This window comes from Styela clava, chromosome 13 (assembly GCF_964204865.1).
Source record: "Styela clava chromosome 13, kaStyClav1.hap1.2, whole genome shotgun sequence".
In the NCBI taxonomy this organism is placed as follows: Eukaryota; Metazoa; Chordata; class Ascidiacea; order Stolidobranchia; family Styelidae; genus Styela; species Styela clava.
Window position 1 is genome coordinate 20,186,122 of NC_135262.1, and position 24,645 is coordinate 20,210,766.

The 24,645-nt window shown below is 34.5% G+C and overlaps 1 protein-coding gene across 3 annotated transcripts; it reads left to right on the forward strand.

Moving 5' to 3' along the window:
* Nucleotides 1-8,581: 8,581 nt before the first annotated feature.
* Nucleotides 8,582-24,102, forward strand: LOC120336183 (uncharacterized). 3 transcript variants are annotated; one of them, XM_039403816.2, is made up of 14 exons: nt 8,582-8,806; nt 10,675-10,818; nt 11,234-11,335; nt 11,515-11,615; nt 11,868-12,652; nt 12,839-13,001; nt 13,279-13,376; nt 18,522-18,686; nt 19,215-19,400; nt 20,017-20,151; nt 20,947-21,040; nt 21,338-21,417; nt 22,865-22,942; nt 23,524-24,102. In XM_039403816.2, the coding sequence occupies exons 3-14, from the start codon at nt 11,240-11,242 to the stop codon at nt 23,670-23,672; spliced, it is 2,130 nt and encodes a 709-aa protein (XP_039259750.2). In that variant the 5' UTR covers nt 8,582-8,806; nt 10,675-10,818; nt 11,234-11,239; the 3' UTR covers nt 23,673-24,102. The 3 variants fall into 3 exon arrangements, with proteins under 3 accessions (XP_039259750.2, XP_039259733.2, XP_039259742.2); XM_039403799.2 differs by lacking the exon at nt 8,582-8,806 and adding an exon at nt 8,842-8,985; XM_039403808.2 differs by lacking the exon at nt 8,582-8,806 and adding an exon at nt 8,842-8,985 and having other exon boundaries at nt 18,525-18,686.
* The last annotated feature ends 543 nt before the right edge of the window (nt 24,103-24,645 follow it).

The window sequence follows — 24,645 nt, forward strand, 5'->3', positions numbered from 1 at the left end:
GTCAATTATTTGTTATCAAGGCTTGTTATGCAGCGGGATGATCACGACGATGAAGTGAAAGATAATGCTATCACGAGAACAAGAATGAAATTTTTTTATAGTATATATATATATCCCTGGGAAAGAATGTAGTTCATTCTTATGTTCTATGCCAATGCTTTTCAAACTACCAAAGACTCTCAACACTTTTGCTTCTTCTATTCTATAAAAATACATTGTTATTATATATTCGCATTTCCATCTTTTTGTTCGTGCCCCCAGATAACTGATCAGTGGCCTCCAAGGAGGCCGGGGTCCCCCTTTAAGAAACCCTGCCATAAACTAAAAGAGGCGACCGTGCTTCTTTTGCCTGTTGTAATGCTGTCCCTCAAATTCAGCTACAACAAAAAATTCACGAAAACGGGTTTTAGATTTTATGATTTCATTAATATTCTCGACAATGAATGATATACGGGTGGTAAAATGCCAAGTTATTCCAACAACATGATCATGTTTTGCAACTTACAACCAATATTTTGTATGTAACTTTGTTTAACAGAGTCCCAAGAGATTTAACTACAAATATCAAAATGTGAGGCCAAAAATGTTACACTACAACATAGTCAAATGTGATGTATTTACGATAGATAACAGGTTTACCAAAAAGCATTACATGAAAAATGATAAAATAAAGATCAATTTAGCAATATCTACTTAGGACTTGGTGATATGCATCTGTTGTTGATTTTATGTGTTTGTTTCGGAAGTTTAATGACAGAATTAATTGTGGTTGTTGCGGATGTTTCAAAAAAGGTTGAATGGAAAAAACTTTTCGCAAAATGTCAAGGTTTGAGAGTAGTAGAGAAGTAGCAAAAACACTTCCACGTTTTCTTCATTTGATAACCACGCCACAGAACTTCTCAGATAAATATACGCAGCAATTGCGAGAGGCAGAAATGCCAAGATGGGATTTCATCGCATTGCAAACCAGTATTATCTTAGTTATATTCGCGCATTCCCATCTGAACAGTAAGTAAGGCGTAACTTTCAGTAATATGCAATCAAATAATTTTATTGTAGAATATATATATATATATTTAAAAACATTTCGTCACGCCAACCGCAGTCCGAAATTTTTTGTCTCTGGTTGAGCTTAGATACCAATTGGCACTCATGTAAACTGGTAAGAGGGACGCGATGGAGCAGATAATATGAGTATTCATCCCCCAGCTGTCATTGGAGTGGGTACGTACTGCTGTTTTTATTGCAGATGATACTGATCTTTCTTTATTAAAGATTTACTGGCATCAACGATTTAAGGATGTCAAGTGATGGATATAAATAAACCAGTTGAAAACCAATACGCAATATTACAAAACATACTTCCAACACGCGGTTTGGATGAATGAAAAAGCTGAAACTAGTATTCTTTAGAGTTTAAAACAGCATACCAATTCTATTCAATGAAATCATACACAAAAGCTCGTATAAAACTTATAGCTCAATGAACAAGTGGAATTGGATGCATGTGCGCAAAAAATGTGCGCGTTACTACGTACAACCGAAGCACGCAGGAGAATTTGTGTGATGTACTATTGATCAAAATGTTTGACTCAACTATGTTGGCATAACAGGTGTACATCTTGGTTTCGCATACCTTCTATCTCCACAAGGATATATTAATTTGGCCAAAGTCAATGCTGCACCTGAAAGGTTCCGGTTCTTCCAAAAGAAACACGTTACACATCGTTAGATACCAGTGGATGGTTTTTCATGGCCTTGTTCGGCGTGAAAGACGAGGTCGAATGTACCCATACATTTCAACTAATAAAATATTCTCCTAAGTAACTCCTTAAGTAACTCTCTAAGCTCAACACAAATGTAGTTTGAAGAGCGCAAAATGCTGTCGATGGATCTTGGCTTATATTAGCGAAATAAACTACCATTTATTCTACTAAATTTGAATTTCTGACATCGTAAGGAGATTCAATGTTACTAGGTATTCAAAACTAACCCATGTAGTTATGAAATAAATGTTTTTAACAAAAAATGTGCTCCCGAAGTATTCGTACCAAGATGGTGCACAACCTGAACATTGTATTTGTACCAGGTTAGGGTTCTGGATGTTCGTCATCTTGGTACGAATACTTAAAATCCACTTTGAAAAAAGTGCTCAACATTATATACTCCACACCCACCTGGGTATCATTATTTATGTCAACGACATTATATCTAAACAATAAAAAAAACTTTATGTCCCAAAACAATGTTAAGGCCCGATTCTGCGGACTATTGTGACAGAACAAGCGCGTTACTGAATATATAATATGAATCGTTAAAAATTCCATTGCTGAAGGCTTGGGTTTTCACGAACGTCGATTCGCCGATAAGGTTTTATAAAAACGGAGATTTGACAAAGTACATAAAAGACTCCATCGGAAGCTTTTTAAATATTGGAAGCAACTGACCACTTGGCTTAAGCATAGCCATCCTGAGTAGACAATAGTATATTATTTCAGTTAGGCACATCCAGAACGTCCGCGGTAAATGCATTTCGACGGAAAATATTGTTCATCGGATTGTAGTCCAATCTTAAACAACTATTATACTTACTGTATAAACGTTATTTCATAAAAACGTATTTGCTCTGAAAATATATAGACCATAGCTGATATATTCAACGCAAATGCAGCACTTAGCTCGACCCAGTTACCCCGAGTATGGTCTATTAAAAACGGGTGTTGGCTGGCGTCACACCGTGTGGGCTAGCGTCACAGGGGTGTCGGCTGGCGTTCTGGCAAAGTTAGACGGTAAGTTAAGGCGTCTCAAACGTCCACGAACTAATAAATTACATAAAAGTATTTAAGGAATAACGTATATACAGTGAGTATAATAGTTGTTTAACCCGTAGACCGCAGTGTGAGTGTGGGCTTAGCTAGTGTTGGCTAGGGTAGCTCTGGTCTAATTTACCAGTCAAATTAATGGGCATAGTAGTGAGAGCAGCCTGGGCGATGCTTTATTTATATGATTTATAAGTTTTTTCAATGATATTTTAAAAATTAGAAATATTCGTTAAATAGAAAGTGGAAACCCATGCATCACACCATTTCAATTTACCGTGGCCATTGTGTTTCCATTCACGCAGTTCGACTTATTAAGAGACGACGTCACTTAGACTTAGAGAATTCATAATATTATGTTATGTTCATCGCAATCCCCCAGGTCGCGTATTATTACAATAAACGTGGGAAAGAACAATTTCTTTGTTACATTTCAGCATATCGAGTTACTTATTGTTCTTCATGAGACCATAACAGTTTTTTCCTATCCGTGGCGACAATATACCGTAGGTTATTTATGTAATTTATAGTGGAAGTACGTGTTGTTAAAATCAAAATTGTTGCGAATTGGTATTGATTTGCTATGGTATTTTTATGTATATATATATAATATGTTTGTTCAAATCTAGGTCACGAGCCCTGGAAGAAGGTTAGCCAAGTAGAAGCTGGAGCTCTAAGAGGTATGCACGTTGCATAAGAAATGAAAAGAGATAATATGGTTGAAGCGAGATTTGGCAACAAGTAATAAAAGCATTTGCTGAGAAACAGTATAATGAAAAAGTACAATTCAAATTGACAGTGTGTTTTCATCTAAAAACGAGCGAATGACCATCGTAATAACGATCTTTTCGCATGATTGGATTTTCCAACACGGTTCTATCCGTTGACAAACTTGATCGAGCAACGCAATTGTAATACATTATCACTTGTAAACATTAATTTGATGTTGCGCTAACCCATAAAAATGAAATTCCATTTAAGGATTTATCAACAACTCCATCGCGGGGTGGGTAGATGTAGATGAAATATCATGGTGCACCGACCCTAATCTTATCATATACTTTCTTCTTGTCTTAGAATTAGATTCGACGTTGAAACGCTTTTAAAAAACAGTGCCAAGAAAACGGATTCTGTTCGTATGGATTGACGCAAGAATCCTTATACTTATACCTGAATATTTGAGAGGCAATGGCTTGCAACTATTTTACACGGCGATATCAACTTTCGTTTGCCCTGCCTAAAATACGATTACATTTTTCTTAACTCCAAAGTTTATGCGGCGTGAATACAGCACACGCGGAAAAGAATATTTTTTAATTGTACCACATCACATAGCAATTAGAAGAGACATTCAAAATATTTATTTATTCAAAGATTTATTTATTCAAAAGATTCATTTATTAATAAATCTTTTTTTAATCCCCTACAACCTATTTTACCTTAGCCCAGGGGTCGGCAACCTACAGCCCGCGGGCCGCATCCGGCCCGCGACGCTTCACTAATCTATAGTAACAAAACGTCCGTTTTGACGAATATATTCTTTAGACTAAATTATATTATAACCTAACAATCATATAATTCCCAATTACTCGTTTAATGAGCATGTAATTTAAGCAAATGACAGCAAAACGCAGAAAAGTTGATGCTAAGTGCAAAGGGTTCAATGGCGCTGAAAATATTCAAATGGAATTTTATGAGATGCAATGCGGAAATAAATCTATATTCTATTCGAGAGATGTATCACTGCTTGATTTTTATTATAAAAAGTACCATCCGTTCGTTTTTTTTAACTTTATTAAAATATGTGCGGCCCGCCAATGACTTGCAACCTTAATTTTGGCCCGCGAGCGACAAAAGGTTGCCGACCCCTGCGGCGTAGCCTATATACATTGCAATTTCTAGATATTATAAATTTTCTGGTTAACAACGCGGCGCAAAAAGTGCATCAACAGGAGCAGTAATGTATATAAGGCACACCTTGTCGCGGTTGACAGATTCAGCTCTTGCAAACCCCGGCCAGAAAATCAGAAATAGGCGTTTTGTTAACTGCAGAACGTTTTGTATGAGTTTGATCGGTAGTAGTATATATTTACGGGTTGATGGGCAGTGAATGCAAAAATGATATTATGCAATACCAACACACTGATGATGTGCTGAATAAATACATCATGATAGAAATTCTATTCCTAACATAGTAAACAACCGATAGATACTGTGCAATCATTGGTCACTCCAAGTTTCATTGTATACCGTAGTTGCTAATTATTTGTAAAATTTCTATTTTTCCACAAAAAAAGGTTTTATATACGGATATTTTAGAGAATACCTAATGACATATAGCCTGAGTGTTTTTCTGATTGTTTGTCTAATTCTTTAGAATTTTCGTTTTCCATATAAAATGATAATGATGGATAAATTGATTATTTTTATTGTATCTTATGACTACTGATAATGGAAAGATGTGTTTCAATAGTCACTGGGTTACATAGATCGCCATTTCACGAACGTGGGCGCAATTTAAGAAAAATATATGGGATAAAATGGGAAAACCTATCTGGATTATTTAATATTTGTCATTATTTATCTTTGTATTGTATACTTATACACTTTATAATATCACCTAGAATCCTAGATCACCTGGGCGTCATGCAACTAAATTGAAATAATTTATTTGAATAAACTAAAACTATCATATTCATGAATCCGAATTGGCAAGCAAAAAAATGTTTTGCGTCGAATAGTTCCGACATATGCTGAGTAGGCCTACTGGCAAACATGCTGACATGACTTCGTTTGGATTGAATTAATGATTAAATATATAGGCTACCCTATTTGTCGACTCACCTGCTTACGAGCTTATGTTGCCAGTCCAGATGTATTTTTGTTTTATGATAGTATTATGGAAGTATTTATGTATTAAATGTGATTAAACCGGTTTGTTGAATACAAAGTTAAAGCGGTCGGTACGGTATGTAATCGAGCTATTATTGTTAATCGGCTTATGTTGTTACGGTCGTAGTGTAATATCGTAATAGTATAGGGTTACCATATTTGAAAAAACAAAATTCCGGACAGTGCATGACTATGTCGCACAACCTTAGTCCTAACCGGTACACAGAAAGTATGTTCAGGTTGTGCGCCATCTTGGTGCGCATACTTGTTTCTGGAGGTCCCTATTTTCATGAGACCATATATATGCGCTACCGAAATGCTAAGGCTGCAAACGTTGTACGATACTCATGCTAAAGCGCCAGCTACCAAAATGAAAAGTATTGTCTTCAGTCACAAGCAGAATCTCACATCAGGCAGGTAAGCACACTCTAAATATAGCTACGGGCCGTCGACTGGAAAAATCTCAACTTCAGAGTGAAAAATAAGAATGAAAATTAGATTGTGCCGAAACGGAAGAACAGCAATTACATGCTTAAAACAAATTAAAGACAATCACTACAAATTTACTCTTCTGGCCATGCATATTTTTCTGGAGATCTAATTCTCTTCTTGTGTGATTTCAAAAATGAAAACAATTCACTACAGTGCATATCATACGGTATGGCAACCCTATAATAGTAGTCATAGTCAAGTTTTAACGGTAATGCATAAGGGTACGGTTTTCCAGATTGATTGGTATCAACCCTGGGCCCGTCGGAGTAAACGCTGTAACTCCTTAAATTAACGCAAAACAAAAATCTGATATAAAATGAGAGCCGAAACTGCTTGGATAACGAGAAACAAAAAATGTGATGTGAGTATAAAAAAAGTCTGCTTGACGCTGAATGAAAATCAGTTTTACCTACTCAATTTTCCATTGAAAGAGAGAGAGTGTGTTTTTGAGAAAGAGTAATCAGGTCTCGTTTTCCTGAGCCACGACTTCCTTAACATCGGCCAATCAGCAAGATGTAAAAAGTGACGTATCAATAGACCTTTATTTATCCGCTCAGACATTTTTTTGTCACTCAGACAGATTTTCATGCGCGATCGTAAACATTGCCTCGTTTTCGCGTTTTTTTATTTCATCAGTTAGTTTTCAGTTGTGTTTCGGAAATTTAAGTATAAATTAATTAAATTCAATGATTACTTTGTCTACTTAGAAGTTTCAGTTTAATTGCAATAATCAAAAATTAGTGTAGAAAAAACTGCGTTAGACAGATTGTTGAGTGCTTAGAATCAGAAGGATGATTTGAAACATATACCGGTACCGGTACCGGTACCGTATCCAGTTTTACAGGCGCCAACTCGCGAAACCACTGTTAAAATGAGCCCTAAAAATATTGCAATGGTAGAATATCGGAAGAATTATCCGAGAGTCAAAGGTCGGCAAGACGTACAGATATTCATTTTTGAAAAAAAATTGGGCATCGGCAACTGAGCATATTTTTCATAGAGGTACGGTATATAGCCTAACTTACATATGAAATATGGAAAATAAATATTGGAAACAAGTATAAAGAGTTATGTTGGAAGTTAATTCATAATGGGTTGCCCACTGGAGACAAAATAAAACACTGGTTCATTGATGAGCCAGGAATGTGTGTCTTATGCGAAAATAATGTTGAAGAAACTGTGTGTCATTTATTTTTAGAATGTGACTGGTCTAGTGATTTTTGGCAATGGTGTTGAATAGGATATAGGATAGGATATACATATTCATCCCGGGGGAAAGGAAAGCCGATAAGACGGCTTATCCATATGGCGAACCACGGCCTCTCGTCCGGTTACCATTCCAAGTCGGATACCGGTATGGGATTAGTTATATTGTTTGTTTTCGGAAGCATGGACTTGGTGGTGGAGGAAGCCGTAACCGACCAGCGGTTACGTGAACCACCCAACGACGGCGAGAAGTCCAGCAGTCCTCTCGCACATAACCATCCCTGCATGGGATGCGAACCCACGCAGAGTAATTAGAGGTGCGGTGGCGAGCGTATTCCTAACGCTCAGCCCGTTGAGCCACACCGCCGCGCCAGATATTAATCAAAATACTATTATAGCAAACGATTCGGAATGCAAATCAAAATTAATCACAATATTATGCGGAAAATCAACAATTTGGGAATATCGAAATTCAGTAAAATATGATGAAATAGATAAAATGAAAAGTAGTATGCATTCAATTTTCAAGTGTAAACTGGTCGGGATTTTAAATTTACTAAAAGCAAGCGAAAGAAAAGAAATGAATTAGGCTATTGTTATATGAGCACATGGATGATCTTTTACATAGGTCAATCATGATGTAAGTTTATATGCAACACCATACTCTGAAAATTATTGAAAGTATGTTATTCGTACATCATTTTCATAAGAGGAAGATGTATCGACTATGAAACATAGATGGCGAATGGGAAAAACCCAATATGAAAGCGTGGATTTTTCCATATTCTCTGTCTAATTTTTGTATTCTTGTATTTTTCATGCTAACTAAAAAATTAAAATAAAAACTGATTACCTGTAAATTAAAATTATATTCAACTATCTGCTGATTGGATTACATGTGGATTAACTCAACTTTTTTGGACATATATTGGATTATATTAAATTAACGACATCATGGTAATGGTATGAATTTTGTCTTTATTTTGATTTTTACTATTCATATGTATTGGGGGGAATGGGATTAAATTTAAAAAACGATAAACAAAAACATGGAAACAAAAAAAATATCTATTTATATATTTATAATAAAATGATTTGATACCAAAATATTAATACGAAAATTCCGTTTGGCATTAGAATTTATTTGGCACAAAAAAAAAAAGGTATATAACTTACACCTCAATGATACTTTCACGTTAATATTACTGCTATACTGAGTTGCCGGTGCGGTACCGGTACGGTACATTTTTTGTTTGGCGTTATTTAATGGGCACCGTACTTCGCTGGACCCGTCTGCCCGTTAACATATCTTATTCTGGCACTGGCAAATTGATTGAATTTCAGGACAATCTGGACAATCTAGTAATGATACGGTGTCGGTACCCGTAACGCCGACGGTAGTGTATTATCTTCATCCTAATTTATTTATCTTTACCTTCATCTCAATCTGGTAGATAATCTAAATTTATAGAAATAGACTAGGTAGACTACCGGTATGGAAAATTATGAGCTTGTAACGAATATTGGTAAAGGATCAAGTGGTTACGTTTTTCTTGCAAAAAGTTTGAAGACGAAGGTAGGTGTTACGTAGGTAAGCTTTCATATGCTGCAATTGCAGCGCACTTTACAGATCGACAGACATTGTCTCGTTTCAGAGAATACCGGTACCATTTTGTAGATGAACAAACCCTCTCCTTTGCTTTGGGGGACGTCTGGAGTGGACATTGTTGTCCCTCAATACAAAACATTTTTATGTTTGTTTGTTATGGAGTTTTCGAAATAAACCATCTATCTAATATCGGTAAAAATACAGTAAAATGAATTTGTGCAAAAAACTACAAAGAAACGCAATCTAAAAACTTAATCATGGAATTCCTTGGGAAATAATAATCCGTTCTGAGCCTACCGAAGGAAAATTTTTTCTACTGTAGCATTCAACTGTTTAGCAAAAAACGGCAATTTTGTTGACATGATGACTGCGATTAATTTTGGTTATTGTTGAAACATGTCGCGATATGACGCATCTGCCGCCATGCCAGATGCCCTTTGTTTGAGATACACATGGCTGCATGGAGTGTTTTATTGAACTAAAATGACGGGACAATCTTGGAATTTGGATAGTGTGCCATACGTACTGTGCTGACATGGGTCTCCCTAAAACCATGACCTGATGACAGTCGCCAAATTTTTTCTCCATATTTTCTATAGATTGGTTTTGTCAGAACTTGCTATACTTTGCATTTCGAATCAAATTGTTTTTACTGAGACAGTTTGAACGTTTTCAATAATCCAAGCATCATTCCTGTTTAACAGAATCTAAGGTCGATCATCTCGCCTTTGTGGTTTATTTAAATTGGAATATCAATTAAATCATGGCAACTCAGAGGACAAAATAAAAAATCAGGCACTTGAGAAATTTCAGGCACTTGATGGTTTGCTACTTTTAGAATGCTAATTGGTAGCACTAACACTGATGTATTTACCGTAATTCACTTTTAACCAAATATTTTTCCAACAACGAGACAAAACAAATAATGTCACGGAATGACAAAAAGTTGAATGCATAAAATGACTGCGAAATATCAACCAAATTTCGTAAAAAGTGTCATGACATATCATGTATAATAAATTGTTTTGGTATTCTAGAGCTATTAGTCTCTACATTTACCAGCAACATTTTTTGTACAACAAACATTTTTCTGGAAGCAGCTAAATATACAGCTTAACTAGTTGCATGTGACTTCGTGACAAACCAAAATATTTATTGTAAACAGAGGTATCATACTTTATTTTAAAATCTGAAGTTTTATAAAAACTTGGTTAAATTTGGTAGTTTAATCAATAGTTGAAGATGTATGGAAACACAGAAGTATGGATACACAACAACCATGATTTAATGGATTTTTCAACTGAATATTCGTTACTATTATTTTCATCGCACAGTAAAAAAAATTTAATATAGTGTAGTAATTCTATCCAATTGAAGAGTCCAGCTGTACACTAACACAAACTGCTTGTCTGAGGAAGTCTGACTCTGGTCAGACGAAACGTTACAGAAATACATTTGTGTTAGTGTGCAGCTGGACTCTTTAATTGGATAGAATGGTCATGTTTATTCCAGCTACAGTATCCTTGCAGTATACGCATACGGATCCACTAGCATAAAGGCATAGAGAAAAGATAGGAAGTTAGTCTCGCGCAACCCAACTCAAATTTAGTGTAGTAATTGTTGTGAATATTTATTTAATATTGCTTTATTTCTTAGAAATTAACTGCAATCAAAAAGATTGAAATTGATGAAAATCGCAGGTCAAGATGCAAAAAATCAGTAGTACTTGAAGCATCGATACTGCGACGCCTCGTCCATCCACATATTGTTGAATGTGAGGAATGGTTTTTGGATAATGAGGTGAAACTATTATCTTTTATTAGATATTTAGGTAAAATCTGTTGAGTTAATTCACCTTGCCATCAATTCATATGGCTTGAAAAAATATACATTTTCACCACAAGTTGTCACCACAAATAACAGAATATAAAGTCAGACTTGAGACGCATGTTGCCTCTGCCTAACCAAAGTACCGAATGACGTCTGGAGACCAGCATGGCAGTATTTATACCCAGGAAGCATGCTTCCGAATTGTCATCATGCCATACCATACCTGGACAAAATGTAAATAAGAACACAAGTTGACACTTGGGGGTTGGTCCGTCTCTGTTCCTGATTATTCTCGATATATAATGGAATTGTGTGTGTCTTAATCTAATGTTTTTTTTATTCATTTGGTTAAGACTTCTTTCCTAATAAATTATCTCAATTACAGAAAAAAATGATGAACATTGTACTTGAATACTGTGATGGAGGAACAATGCAGGATATGGTGAAACAAGCAAACATCAAAAATTCTTATTTTCCAGAAAACAAGGTCATTGTTGTTATCCTAATATGATTTTTTAAGTTTTTTTTTTTCTGTGTTAAAAGTACCATTTTCAAGTCTCATGTGACATATGCCTCTTATGCTGGTATAACCCTATTTTGTCATGTAGGCTATAATATTAGGAGCTTATGGGACAGAACTTGTGAAAATATTAAATATCAACCTAGGTACTAAAGTGGATGGCACAGATAGTATCTGCGGTTTCATACATGCATAGTAAGAAGATTTTGCATAGAGATTTGAAGACTGAGAATGTTTTCATTGTGAAGTAAGATTATTAATTCACATGTGATATATTTTTCACTATTTGGCAATTTTCAGCCTAGACATACTGCTGTTACAAAAAATCTTACATGAAAAATTCGGTAAAATATACTTTTATACATTCATTTATTTAAGCAATACTTATCCATTTGATCTTCAAATCAGAAAAAGATCAGTAGGCCAATATGTTTCGCTTTTTAGTTCAGTCATTGAATGACCAGCAGCAGCAGCAGCAAATATTCTGTATCTGTTTTAGGCCAGATATTGCGAAACTGGGAGATTTTGGAATATCTAAGGAGTTCGACCACACATTGGACTTGGCTCAAACATGTGTTGGAACACCTTGTTACTTGAGTCCAGAACTTTGCCAGGATATCCCATACAATTCAAAGTCTGATGTTTGGGCACTCGGTTGCTTGCTTTTTGAAATGGCTGCTCTCAAACCAGCGTTCGATGCAGCCAATCTTGTCAGCTTATTTTATAAAATTGTAAAAGGAGATTTTACATCACTGCCCAAACATAGCTCACAGGATATGCACGAATTGATTGCACTAATCTTGCAAAAGGACCCTGAAAATAGGCCAACCGCATCAAAACTTTTACAACATAAAGCATTATCATGCTATGCAGAAAAAATTTTGTATTCTACGAAAAAAATAAACAACCGAAGTGTAGAACAATATCCACAAGTAAGGAAGTCAGACATTGACATTGAATTCATTCAAAGCTCAACCTTATTAACAAATGCTGATGTGGAGAGAAGAATGAGCCCTGGGCCTTCTTATGCCTATAATATGTTTCTATCTGGTATAAATTCGAAACCAATGCTTGAGTCCAAAGATAATTCCACACAGTTTTCTGATCTAGTAAATAGGTCAAATTCTGTGTTGGGAACCAATTCAAAGAACAAACAAAACTCAACTGTTCCAAAGATATTTGATTATGAAGCAAACCAGTCCGGATCTCCGATACCTCAAGAAGTTGAAACAGCGCGACCCCAAACATGTCCACACTCAGCCTCAAAAGCAAGACATATCAAAGGTTTGCTATTATTACCATTTTGGGTTTCTGCCCCCAGTAAGCTATAAAAAAAGTGAGTAAAGGTAGTTGTTTATCACTAAATTTGTTGTCCTTTGCTGTTACATATCTTGCAGTAGCTGCCTCTTAATCATTGTTTTCGATTAAATATTTTTTATGTCTCGATTATTATACAAACTTCCATAACAGAAGAATTGGATTTCAATGATACAGTTGTGACGTGGTCCGGATACGGAGATCAAGGAAGTCATAGTGGAAGGAAAAGATGTGATTCTGTATCGTTATCTAGTGGAACAGATGAATCCTCTGATATTGATACACAAGTGAGAGAATCAGGAAAGATTGGTATAAGGTATTATACTATATAGTTGAATTTTATTGGCCAAATAAACTTTTAATATAATTTTATTTATTATTCTATACAACTTTGCTCTAACCAGGGGTCTCAAGCTCTCAACTTGAGTGAAAAAATACGAATAGATTATCTGATGCAGTATGAACACGAGGTTGTGTAAACAAACAGTTTGAAAAGCTATAGTATCTGGTATAGAAATCAGTAATCGATGTCCAAATCTGTTAATGTAATCCAGTTCCGAAGTTCCTTAATGAGATGAGAAGTTTTTTAACAGGTATTGTGATGATGAAGAAAAGTCAGATAGTAACATATCCTTTGATGAAAATTCAGATTATGATGATGATGATGATTTTATACAAGATGAGCAAGTTGGTAAGTAATAAGTTTAGAAATAATTGAAATTGATGATATCACCAAAATAAGATGACCACTTCAGACTTCTCATGCCAAGCTCATTGGACTGCAAAAGTAGGATTATGTGAACTTCTTAAAAAAATGATGTTATTATGTGCAGGGGCGCAGCCGGGATTTTTTCAACGGGGTTTGCGGTGAATTCAAAACAGTGAGCCAAAAGTGCAATTCCAAACCTTTTTTTCTTTTTTTTCAATTGTTAATTAATGTATTTTTCCCGATTACAAAAAGTAAAACATATTATACTGAAACGTTTGCAAATAAAGTTAAGCGATGTTTGCGCTTATTTGCAAGGATCACTCTTGAAGCATTTCCAGATTCTGTGTTACATCTGCACCAGAAATATAATAATACATTTTATTTATTGAGTATAATTCTATGCTCGGTTCAATGACAAATATACCAACTGGATATTCTCGCAGTATGTCAAGTTGCAGCAGTCAAAAATAGATAGTGTAGGCCATCTAGGTGCACCCTGTGGTAGTCTGTTTTACATTTTGGCAATCAAAGGATAGCTTCTATTCATGTTGCTTTTCGCAATGACTATAATCCAAGAATAATATCAGGAGACAGATGCTGAATAGCTTCATATAAAGCTGGTATTCCGGACAAGTCAGTAATTTTTTATAGGTTCAGTTGAGGGTGCTGCTGAAATATTTGCATGGGTTACCACACCAGGTTCATATGTTGATTTTTCAATTGCGGCAATGTGTTTTATATTTTTACATGTTTTGTTTGACTAGTAAATTCCATTAATTTATATCTTTCCTTTTTTTAAAGCATAGTGTCTTTGATTTTTTGGTAGGAATCTCTTCACTTTTTTCAGTTTTATCTGTATCAACTGCATCTTTGGTTAACGTCTTGCTTTTTGCAGGCTTTGTATGATAAAACACTGATCTAAGCTCTTAATCAAATAGCGAATATATTATTATATATCATTTTTCCGACTTGTGACAATTTTTTCGTGATATGAATCAAAAATAACTATATTCGGCACAATACCACGGCAGTCTGTGGACATGAATTGTGTACTACGTGATTATTATTAATTTTTGGTTCCTATTTTCGTATTTGAAAAATAATAAAAGTATTATTACTCTAAAATACAATGGTGATCTGTCGACTTAAAATGTGTGGTGAACTACCCGATTATGATTAATTTTTGATTCATATTTTCATACTCACGAGAAAATTGTCGCAAGTCGGGAAAATAATATATACTTTATCCCGCATTTTGGCAAATGATTTGGATAAGGGTTGATATTTAGGAGTATGGACTTTTTACTGGGATGATTTTGTGTTGCGCAAAATAATCAAACCCATGACCGATGCCACTATTTAAAATGACTTGTCGTATTAATTTAATACTGTTAACGTAACTCATGGTTGCGTCGACTTGGGAAATAATTAGAAGCAGTATTATTCTAAAATATATATCGCAGTAATCTGCAAACATGAAATGCTTGGTAATATAGCCAGGTTGTAGACAGGGATGGCCATTTCCGAATACTAAACTATTCCGAATACATTCTAAAATCGAAAATAACACATTGTTTTAGTTTATTAAAACCCAGTAAAATAGGAAATAAGCTTCAATAGAAATATCTGAATAAAGCCACAAACTAACAGTATATGTACACAAAGTAATTGATAGTTTATAGCTATCAATAAAAATAATAGCAACTTGTGACACAGTCAGTTTATTAAAATTGTACACTTAGTACAAATGATCATATGAAAAGATAGCCAAGGAGTTGTCTGCCGCTTTCTATCATTGGTACCATGATATTACGATAATAGTCAAGTCTATTGACAGAAATACTATTTGTATTCAGATAATTGTGTATATTTTCTGAGAGTAATAAAATTCATTGGCAATACAGGCAACTGAAGCAAGCAACAATGATCGAATATCCATTATGCCTAGAGTATTCTACTACCTACCAGTATATTTGTATATTAATTTTTTTTTTTTATATTAATTTATGCGAACCATATTGTTTATTATGTGTAGCATATTGTTATATCTGAAATTAGCAATCAGTTAGAGCAGCGTTTCCTAACCTTTTTTGGTCGCGGACTATATTCTCACTGGCAAAAACCTTTGCGGACTCGACGTGAGTTTATTGCAACCGTACTCTGTGTGAAGTAATAAAACCAAACACAACAGAATTTTACCGAATCTCAAAATCGGAAATGCTACGCAATTACGCCTTTGTTAAAAGGGCCGACTTCTTTAGTGTATAAATGGCCTTTTCTGTCGCACAATATTCAATCCTTGACAACGACAAGAATGTAAAATGTGTTCTTATTTCAATTTAATTTTGTTCATGGTCACTCGCGGTTGCGTTGACTTATGACAAGATGAAAGCATTACTTCTTTTAAATGCCACGGCAATCTGCGAACATAATAATGTGAGAATATACTGCCCGGTTATATTCAGTTTTTATATAAATTATTTGCGATCTTGCGAATTTGTTATCGCCGTTGTACAACTTGATTTAGTACTTATTAAAAATATAATTAGTATATTAGTAAATAAAAAAAAAAAATATTCATCGCCTTGCTTTAATATTAATTTAGTTGTGATCATTTGTTGATCTGCGGTTGTGTTGACGATATTTTCAGTATTTTGTATTGCCGCTTTTCAATTTAGAAAATTTAGGTTGCACCATTGACACCTACCAGAAAAATTATTCCTCGAACAACAACGACTAAATCCAATCGTTTGATTAATAAACGACGCGCAAGTGACTTGTCGCGTCACCTGTTACCAAATTTTCGAATAATAAATTGCTATTCTAATAGTTGAATATTCGAATATATGCCAAGCCCTACTCATTCAGTATCCAGAAATTATTGACTCGATTAATGTTATATAAATAAACTTGCTTTTTATGTTTTATGTAAATTCTAACGTAAATCGTGGCTGATGGTTAAGTTTTGCAAAAACGTTTGCGGCCCGCAGTGAATTTCTGACTCGTTGCGGACTCATTCAAACGCTCCACAGACTCATTTGAGACCGCGGGCTTGGGTTGGAAAACACTGAGTTAGAGGATAGATGACCACCACTGCCAGGCGCGCAGCCACGATTTTCAAAATCGGAAATTCCCGTTGCCGCCTGTAACGCCCGCCGCGATTTCGTTCCGTCTTTTCAGGGTATAATGATCATCTTGTCACGTAAAATATTCAATCCATGACAACTACAAGATTCTAAAATATCTTTATATATTAATTTTATGAGTCTAACGTAACTCACGGTTGCTTCTTCATACCTCAAAATAAAAACATTACCATTCGGTCCACGGCGATCTGTGGTCTAAAAGTACGAGATAAACTGCCTGATGTATTTAATTTTAATGCGTATTTTTGCAATCTTGCCAACTCGTTATCGCCGTTAGAAAAATCTCAATAACTGATAGAGTACAACTTCATTACATATAAAGTATAGCAGTAGATTAAAAATACTTATTGATCGACGCGATTACTCCAACTGTTAAAATAGCCGAACAACGAATATATATTTTTCTGTTGTGCAAAGTGATGAATTCGTGACCGATATGAGCATATTTAAAATGTCTTGCTTTATTAATTTAATTGTTTTAAATTTAACCTGCGGTTGCGTCGACACAATAAAATCCTCACCACTCTAATATACCATGGCATTCGCTGACATAAAAATAAAAATGTGTGGTAAACTGCCCGATTATATATTGTTTGGATTCGCATTTTGCGAATTCGGTAAATCTGAGATGTGTATCACTGACTCTGCTCAATCGAAATGCCGCCACTCCGATTATTTTTAAGATAAAAAACCGTTCGAAAAATCCATAAATCTGCCGTAAAATCTCAGAGTAAAATTTATTTCAGCACAATAAAAAATGATTGTATATACTTTAGATTAATTATATTATATACATTCTCACAACCCGGGAAAAAGTCGCGTTGTAAAAAACATTGTATAATGTTAACACACAAATTTTCGACGGCAGTTTAATTAAAGTAATGGATAATCACTAATCAGGCAAATCCCGCCCTCAATTAGTGACAATATGTTTCTAAAAGCGGGCGAAACATAATGTGTGCCAGACTCCAAAGGCACACGAAATTTTGCGATTTTCACTGCCGTATTTTAAACTGTCGCGGGCCTCATTAAAAACTATTTTGTTTACGGTTTTATTTTCAGTATTTTAAATTGCCGCTTTTTAATCAAAAAATTTGCGTTTTCTTTAGAAACTCGCCGCCGAAGAACGTATTCATCGGATTCACAATTCTGTGCGAATATAAAAATAAAATATTTGTCATCGTTATCGTGGAACAAATTTGTGGAAAATTTGCGTTTTAGAGAAAATAACACAAACGTAAAGACGTTTACGGCCTAAATAACATGTTCGCAGATGAAAGTAATCGCGCGCAAGTTTCTATCGAGAATGTTTTCATTCAACGGAAACGTCTTGAAAAAATGTGTGACGTCACACAAATATCCGATATTCTTATGAACGCTAATTCCGATATTCGAATACATTCGAATACTTTATTCGAATTGGCCATCCCTGGGTAGATAACAGGTATTCCATTGTTTATTGCATGCAATTCCATTGTTTATTGTATGCAATTCCTTCATACACTATAGATAAGCTTCTTTTACTTGATTTTATTTTTGAGTGTATTCTAAATAGTGAACTATTTGGTATTGGCCATCCCTGAACCCACCCTTAATATTTGGTAAAAAATTAAATAACAACCAGTGGCGCACTTGCGTAGTACCACAGGTATTTGATCTTTCACAAAGGAATATAAATCCTTCTTTGAAATGAACAGGAGTAAACTCTTTGCGAGGCTGTTTTCTAGAACTGACTGCTTTTAGTCAGTAATTACAACTTTGGGCATTTCAAAATTTGCTGACGTGATTCCAAAATTACCAAAATCTTGATGCTTGAAAATGTTATCTTCACAATATTTTCTGTAAATTCATTAGTACCACTAGTGGTCTGAAGTATTATAATATAGAAATTTTCTCCAAGGTTGATGATTAATCACAGATTTAGAATTTGGCTGGTAAGGACATCTCATTTACTTTTATTTATTTTCTATTTCACCATCAGAAGATGACATTCCAGAATGTATTGATGATCATGATGATGAGTTGAGTGGAGACTCAACACATATCTGTGATGAAAGGAAAGCAGCAGGTGACAGTCATGTATTGCCTGGTAGTGCATGGCTAAGAACAAAACGTATGAGGGTTCTGCAACAGAATAAACCTGGAGGTACTTGTTTCCTTACTTCTTCAAACCTCCTAGGAATAATTATGTATGAGAATACTTCAAAATGACATTGTTTGTCATATTGTCAAGCTTTCTTATCAATCTTTACTCTTTCTTGAGATGAATATAAGAAATCAACTTATCTGTACTCTATTTTAAGTTGTGTATCAAAATTATTAACAACATGTTTAATCTATATTGTGGTATTATTGTGCAATATTGCCCGGCCAGTATCATTCATAGGGCTATATGTCCACTCTTGCTGATTATTAAAATTGCTGTTTATGAAATATCCATCATTTTCTTGATGCCACCATTTAATGGTTGATTGGTTGTCATGGGTGTCCTTGTATAGAGAGAGTTATGACCTCATTTTGCTTCAAATTCCCCCAAACATCTCGATTTTTGAGTAAGTTACCTCTTTGTACAAATAAATGCGAGAAGTTGGTAACAACTACTGAGATTTGTCTCTGTCTTATTCTGAACAAGGTATAAAATAAAATATAAATGTATATATTCGATTTTGGTCAGATCTCACAAATATTTCTGAAAGAAATCAAAACAACAATAATATCAAGAATTTCAAGAAAATGAAGGCTCGACTCCCTGGTAGTTCATGGTTGTCTCAGAAACAACGTTCTGATCATCATATGGAAAGCAGCTCGGATGATGCAATTGTTCTTGGTGGAAATAATGAGAGCAAAGATGTTGTTAAACGTGGGTTTCTTTCAATTAACACAAGATCCACATTAAAATAAACTTCTTCCATTTATAGTAAACAGTTTCTGCTTTGGCCTGAGTTTTCGCCTTTTTCAGTATCTCACACTGTTTACCATACTTTCTTGTAAGTGGTTCTTTTGTTTTCCAACAAATCATTATTACTTGCTATGATAAACTTAAAATGAAAATATCTGATTCAATGCTTTCAATAAGTTGGGTCTAATTGTTTTTCTTGTAAAATATATTGGGTTGACATTTATTTTTAAAACAATGTCTTGTTTGGAGTCAACTTGGAATAATGCATTGTAGTTAGATATGACTAGTGTTATGATTATCACAGAATTGTGAATTGTCTTCTTTTCATGATGGAATCAGAATCAGCTAAAATCTGTTGAGCATGCGATAAATTGACTATTGAGAGTATTGTCTTCAATCCTTTCATTGTCTCACTGAGATTCACAACGACATCGACCTCAAACTTCGATCTGAATTCATGAATTTCATTCGTTATCTTGAGGTATATAGTTGCAGATAAGCTGCACTTGTCGATGTCTAAGCTGTCGATATTTTGAGGAGTTTTATTGTATCTAACATTGTACTCTGCTAAATGTAGGAAAAGAATCCAAGTGTCGTCATCAGAAGAGGAGTGGAAAATTTCGAAATCTGCCTGGCAGTGCGTGGTTGAAAAAAATTGATTCAGGAAATCGATCTGAAAATAGTGATAACACTGGCATTTCATTACCAATAGGTATCATCATACATATATATCTACATTCTATATTTTTAATTAATGACTCAAATAGATCATTTGTATTCAATTGAAATCTCATTATGGCGTCATTCAATTTCTGAAAAAAACACTGAAAAAAAAATCATTGTTCATCTTGACTTTGCAGCATTTCTAAAACCAAACTCATTGAATATGCATTGATTTCTAATTTCTATGTGTTCGATGTTGAACATGATTTAATTTAGAATAAATTTTGTAACCCATATTCTTAAATGGCAGTGGTATGAATCAATATATGTCTCATTGCCATTTTTATCACAGCTTTTCATATCAAGTTGTAAATTGTACTGGATAAGCTTTTAGTACTTGTGGACCACTCCCTGTTCACCATTCTAAAAATATGAACGTACTAGAGTCTATTGTGTATTTACCTTTTTATGGTAGATAAAAATAAATTAAATGCTAGCAAGGTCGAAGGTAATGTGATAGTGGGTTTGAAAAAGAAGCTATAACATCCCTATTCATGACTAGTCTACTTTTGTCACAAAAAGAAAATGTTTAATTATAGATCCAACAAAGTTTTGTTATAAGAAAACTCATTAAGCAGATGTTAACTGTTACAGAATGCCTTGCAGCACATTTGTTTGCATGTTTCGAAAAAAATGTACAGTTCAGCCACGCTTAACAAAAAAATCAATCGCTGCTGTATTACTGTATATATATTATATTACATTTTTATATTTATACTGGTGAGAGACAATACCTCAAATTAAAAAGACTGTTTGCATAGTGTTTACTTCCATAATTTGACAGAACCAACGTCATATTTTCGAAAACAAGATCATGCAATCGCATTGAAAAGCTGTTCAAGCTGCAGTGCAAATAATTTCAGTATTCCAGAAAAGAAGTGAGTATGCTCATCACATTGACATGACACTAATCAAAACTGGCCGCCTTTTGAATGTTTTCTTCATTCTTCAAAAATTGATACGATAGCCTGTCCATTAATCATGTGAAAATGATAGTGATTAAAAGGGTATCCTATTGCTGTTGATTGTCATATTATTGTTCACAACCAAGAAACTGTGTATTTGAAGCTTTTTAGATATGTTGTTTTTATTGAAGCATTAGTATTTGGATCCAAAAGCTATCAGTAGAATTCTTCTTGTCGACTGCTGAATTTCTTTATGTATTCCACATTTAGGCTTTCAAGTCATGATCCAGGAAACGATAGTGATGAATATACATACTCTGATGATTTTGAAGATGATTTTGAATTTTCAGGTACAATCTTGTTTACAGCCAAAGACATAACATACTTGTATTAAACTAGTGATTTCGCTGTTTGGAAACGCCATTTAGTTACCAGCCCGAGACAGCTATAGGTATAGTAGTTACGCTTTTGATTGTCCAGATGCATGGGCATGCATTTTCATGGAAAGGAGAAAGTAACACGTCCTAATCATGTGAAATACTCTTGTCAGGGAGGGCGAACATTTTTTAATAAATGGGTCAAAAATTATATTTTTATCACGAAACAGAAGAGTGCGGGTCACAGATATTCAATTAATGTCCACATCAATAAAAAACTTGCTGTTGTATTATAATCAATTGTTGTTATTGTATAGTTTTGAGTTTATACATGCTGCACTTTGAAGTAACAGGACTGAGGCTATTTCTGGTACCCGATTTTATAAAATTGTGAAACCTTGTTTTTCGCACACATATGAATGACCGAAAACATTCATGAATATCATTACTATGCTTATGTTATTTATGATTTATTTCTGTTCGTCTGTTTCACTGATAATAACAACTTACACTCGAATTTGATCTCACTTTGTGGCAATTAGTTTTCGCAACAATTCATTCTGTTTCGATTAGACAAGAAGGATTAGTTAAGGGCTAAGGGCATGCCTCCAATCTCACTATTAGTTGGGCTTACGAGAGACTAGCTACATTTCCTTGATCTGTCTTTGCGCCAATGCATTCTTTATTTTATCTTTATTGTAAAACTTTGTTGTAGGCAGGAAATAAAAATACTAACAATTAGTTCTCCTATACCCCTCAAAACAGTATGTGGTCCCCTTTAGTTCATGTACTCCCGAAAGGTAAACCTAGAAAGAGACGCTGCGAGAAATGACGAGATCAATTGTTTTATTATGTCATATGTATTGTGACAACCAGTATGTGCCTCATGAAATATGTGGGCCAGACACGTAGTCCAAGTTTAGGGGGATTTAAAATTGCCATGCCGGCTCAGAAATTTGAATTTGGGAGGTCCAGCCCTGGCTGTGCCACTGACGCCACATTATGATAGTTTCCGTAACTTATTGTTAGATGAAATTTTTATCACTGTTTCATAGTTTTTTTTGCATTAATTCAAGATATAACTGATCACGAAAAAAACGTGGTGGCTGGTAGGGCCTGGAGTTTCGAAACAGTGGTATGTCGAAATAGTGACCTATTTTTCTGATTGTTAACTAGATTTCTTTCACTTACATGTACAAGCATGTGAAATTTCACTTGTACAATCTGTTTTTGTATTAATCGCATGCTATTTGGTCACTGATTCAATTTCGTCTCCAGAAACTTAATCATGTGAAACCATTCAGGCTTTTTAATGTTGTGACTACAAGAGGGCGGGTTCCAAACGATTCGTGCCTCCAATGATACATTATTTTAAAATGACTTACAAGCGAAAAGTTTCAAGCAAGATTAATTCATTTAGATGATGACTTGCAGCAGACTATTACTGAAACAGAAGACTCCAAATCATCACTGAATATTGTACAACTAGGGTGTATTGGTGAGTCAGCCTGTCCAAAAAATGTTAGATTTGAAAATGTGGAGACCCACGGTCATGGATAAATGGGTACTCCTATAGTATGGGAACCAAGGTTGCGGACACCGGAACGTAGTATGTGTACGAGGTTAGAGTTGGGCCATAATTTTCGGTGTCCGTCATCTTGGTTCACGTACTGCGGGAGTACCGATATATGACACTGTTATGTCGCTGCTATCTGTGTTGGGATTCAATGTTTCAGTAAAATACTCCGATTACATATATATACGTAACAAATGAATATATCCATTTTATTACTTCGACTTGTTTGTTATCGCATCTTAGAGATGAAAATACTATTTGGAGGATGTGTAAACAAATATCAAGTACACACTTGAATTGAAATATACTTTTGAATTCCACTTGTTGTTGGAAAACAGTGGCTGATACAACAGAGCTATGATGTGAAATACATGGTGGACACTTTGTCATCTTGCATCTGGAGCATTCTTATGAATTGTACTCGATTTGACCAATTTTTGAATCAATAGACCTCGACTGCATGACATATTACATTTTTTTTTATTCTGGTCTTTTTTCTTCAGATATCCTCGGTGAAAAGGTTTTCAATGATCTTTCGTCACTTTTCAAAAAAGGATTGACATTTAGCGAAGCTCTAAACAACCTTGATACATACAAGGTAGACAAAGAAGCTCTACAAGCATGCTATATCCTGCTTGAAAAGCAATCATAATTTTTCTTGGATATGCCCACAAATTGGATTCTGAAACATAACAGTGACAGCGAACTGGGTAGTTCTAAATAAAAAGTACCGTTAATACTTATCCAATCTGAAATATTCAACTATACCCGGCCGGTTTTGCTATTTTAAAATGCCATGGCTGTTTTTTTCACAGCCTTCACCCAACCGACCGTATGTGTTTGTATATTCTTAAATGATAACTTTTATCATCAGACTGTGAAATCAAACATGTTTATTTTTATCTTTAATTAAATTAAATTCAAGATTTTTATTTTTAAGTATAATGTCTATCTAATATAATATTGATTTATTGAGTGATGAAATACTGTGAATTGGTTACTTTTTGTAAAAGCAGAATGTTTGAATACAACACTGTTTAAAATATTAATACTCAAGTGGGTTAACAACCAATTTTGTAAAATTTGTTTTCATTTACAGTCAGTGTACAGTGTTCGATGTTCACAGACATGGCAGATGGTGGTAGTTGTTACCAGTGTTGTTGAGGCTCTGGTAGAATGGGCAATGAATAATTATTTACTATTCTAGAATAGTTAAATCGGATCCTATTCTATTTTCATACTTATTCAAATAGTGGGAGTTTTCCACATTGCTAGATTTAAATGTTAAAAAATTGTAAATGTATTACTATAGTATAAATGTATTATTTATTTGGAAATAACTTTAACATTGGATTTTATTTGATACTCAACAGGCATTTCCCATGACAATAAAATCTAAGAATATTACAATATTTTTGCTTTCAATTGTCCCAAATATATGTAATCCCTAAATACTGATATGCTAAATTAAGATGCGCTTTACACCCTTTAATAGTAAGCGGTTAAATACAAAAATATATATGAAACGACATTAAATCATTAGGAAAGTTGCCGAGTGTACTAAAAAAAACACACGCGCTGAGAATTAATTAGATGCAGGACCAGCGTATGACCACTGCAACCTA

Bases quoted from the DNA above. Each gene is read 5' to 3' on its own strand.
- LOC120336183 (XM_039403799.2), top strand. From the start codon at position 8,905: ATGGAAAATTATGAGCTTGTAACGAATATTGGTAAAGGATCAAGTGGT. The intron at 13,377-18,521 runs GTAAGTAATAAG...TTTCACCATCAG, and splicing joins TATACAAGATGAGCAAGTTG to AAGATGACATTCCAGAATGT. The intron at 21,041-21,337 runs GTGAGTATGCTC...TTCCACATTTAG, and splicing joins TTCAGTATTCCAGAAAAGAA to GCTTTCAAGTCATGATCCAG.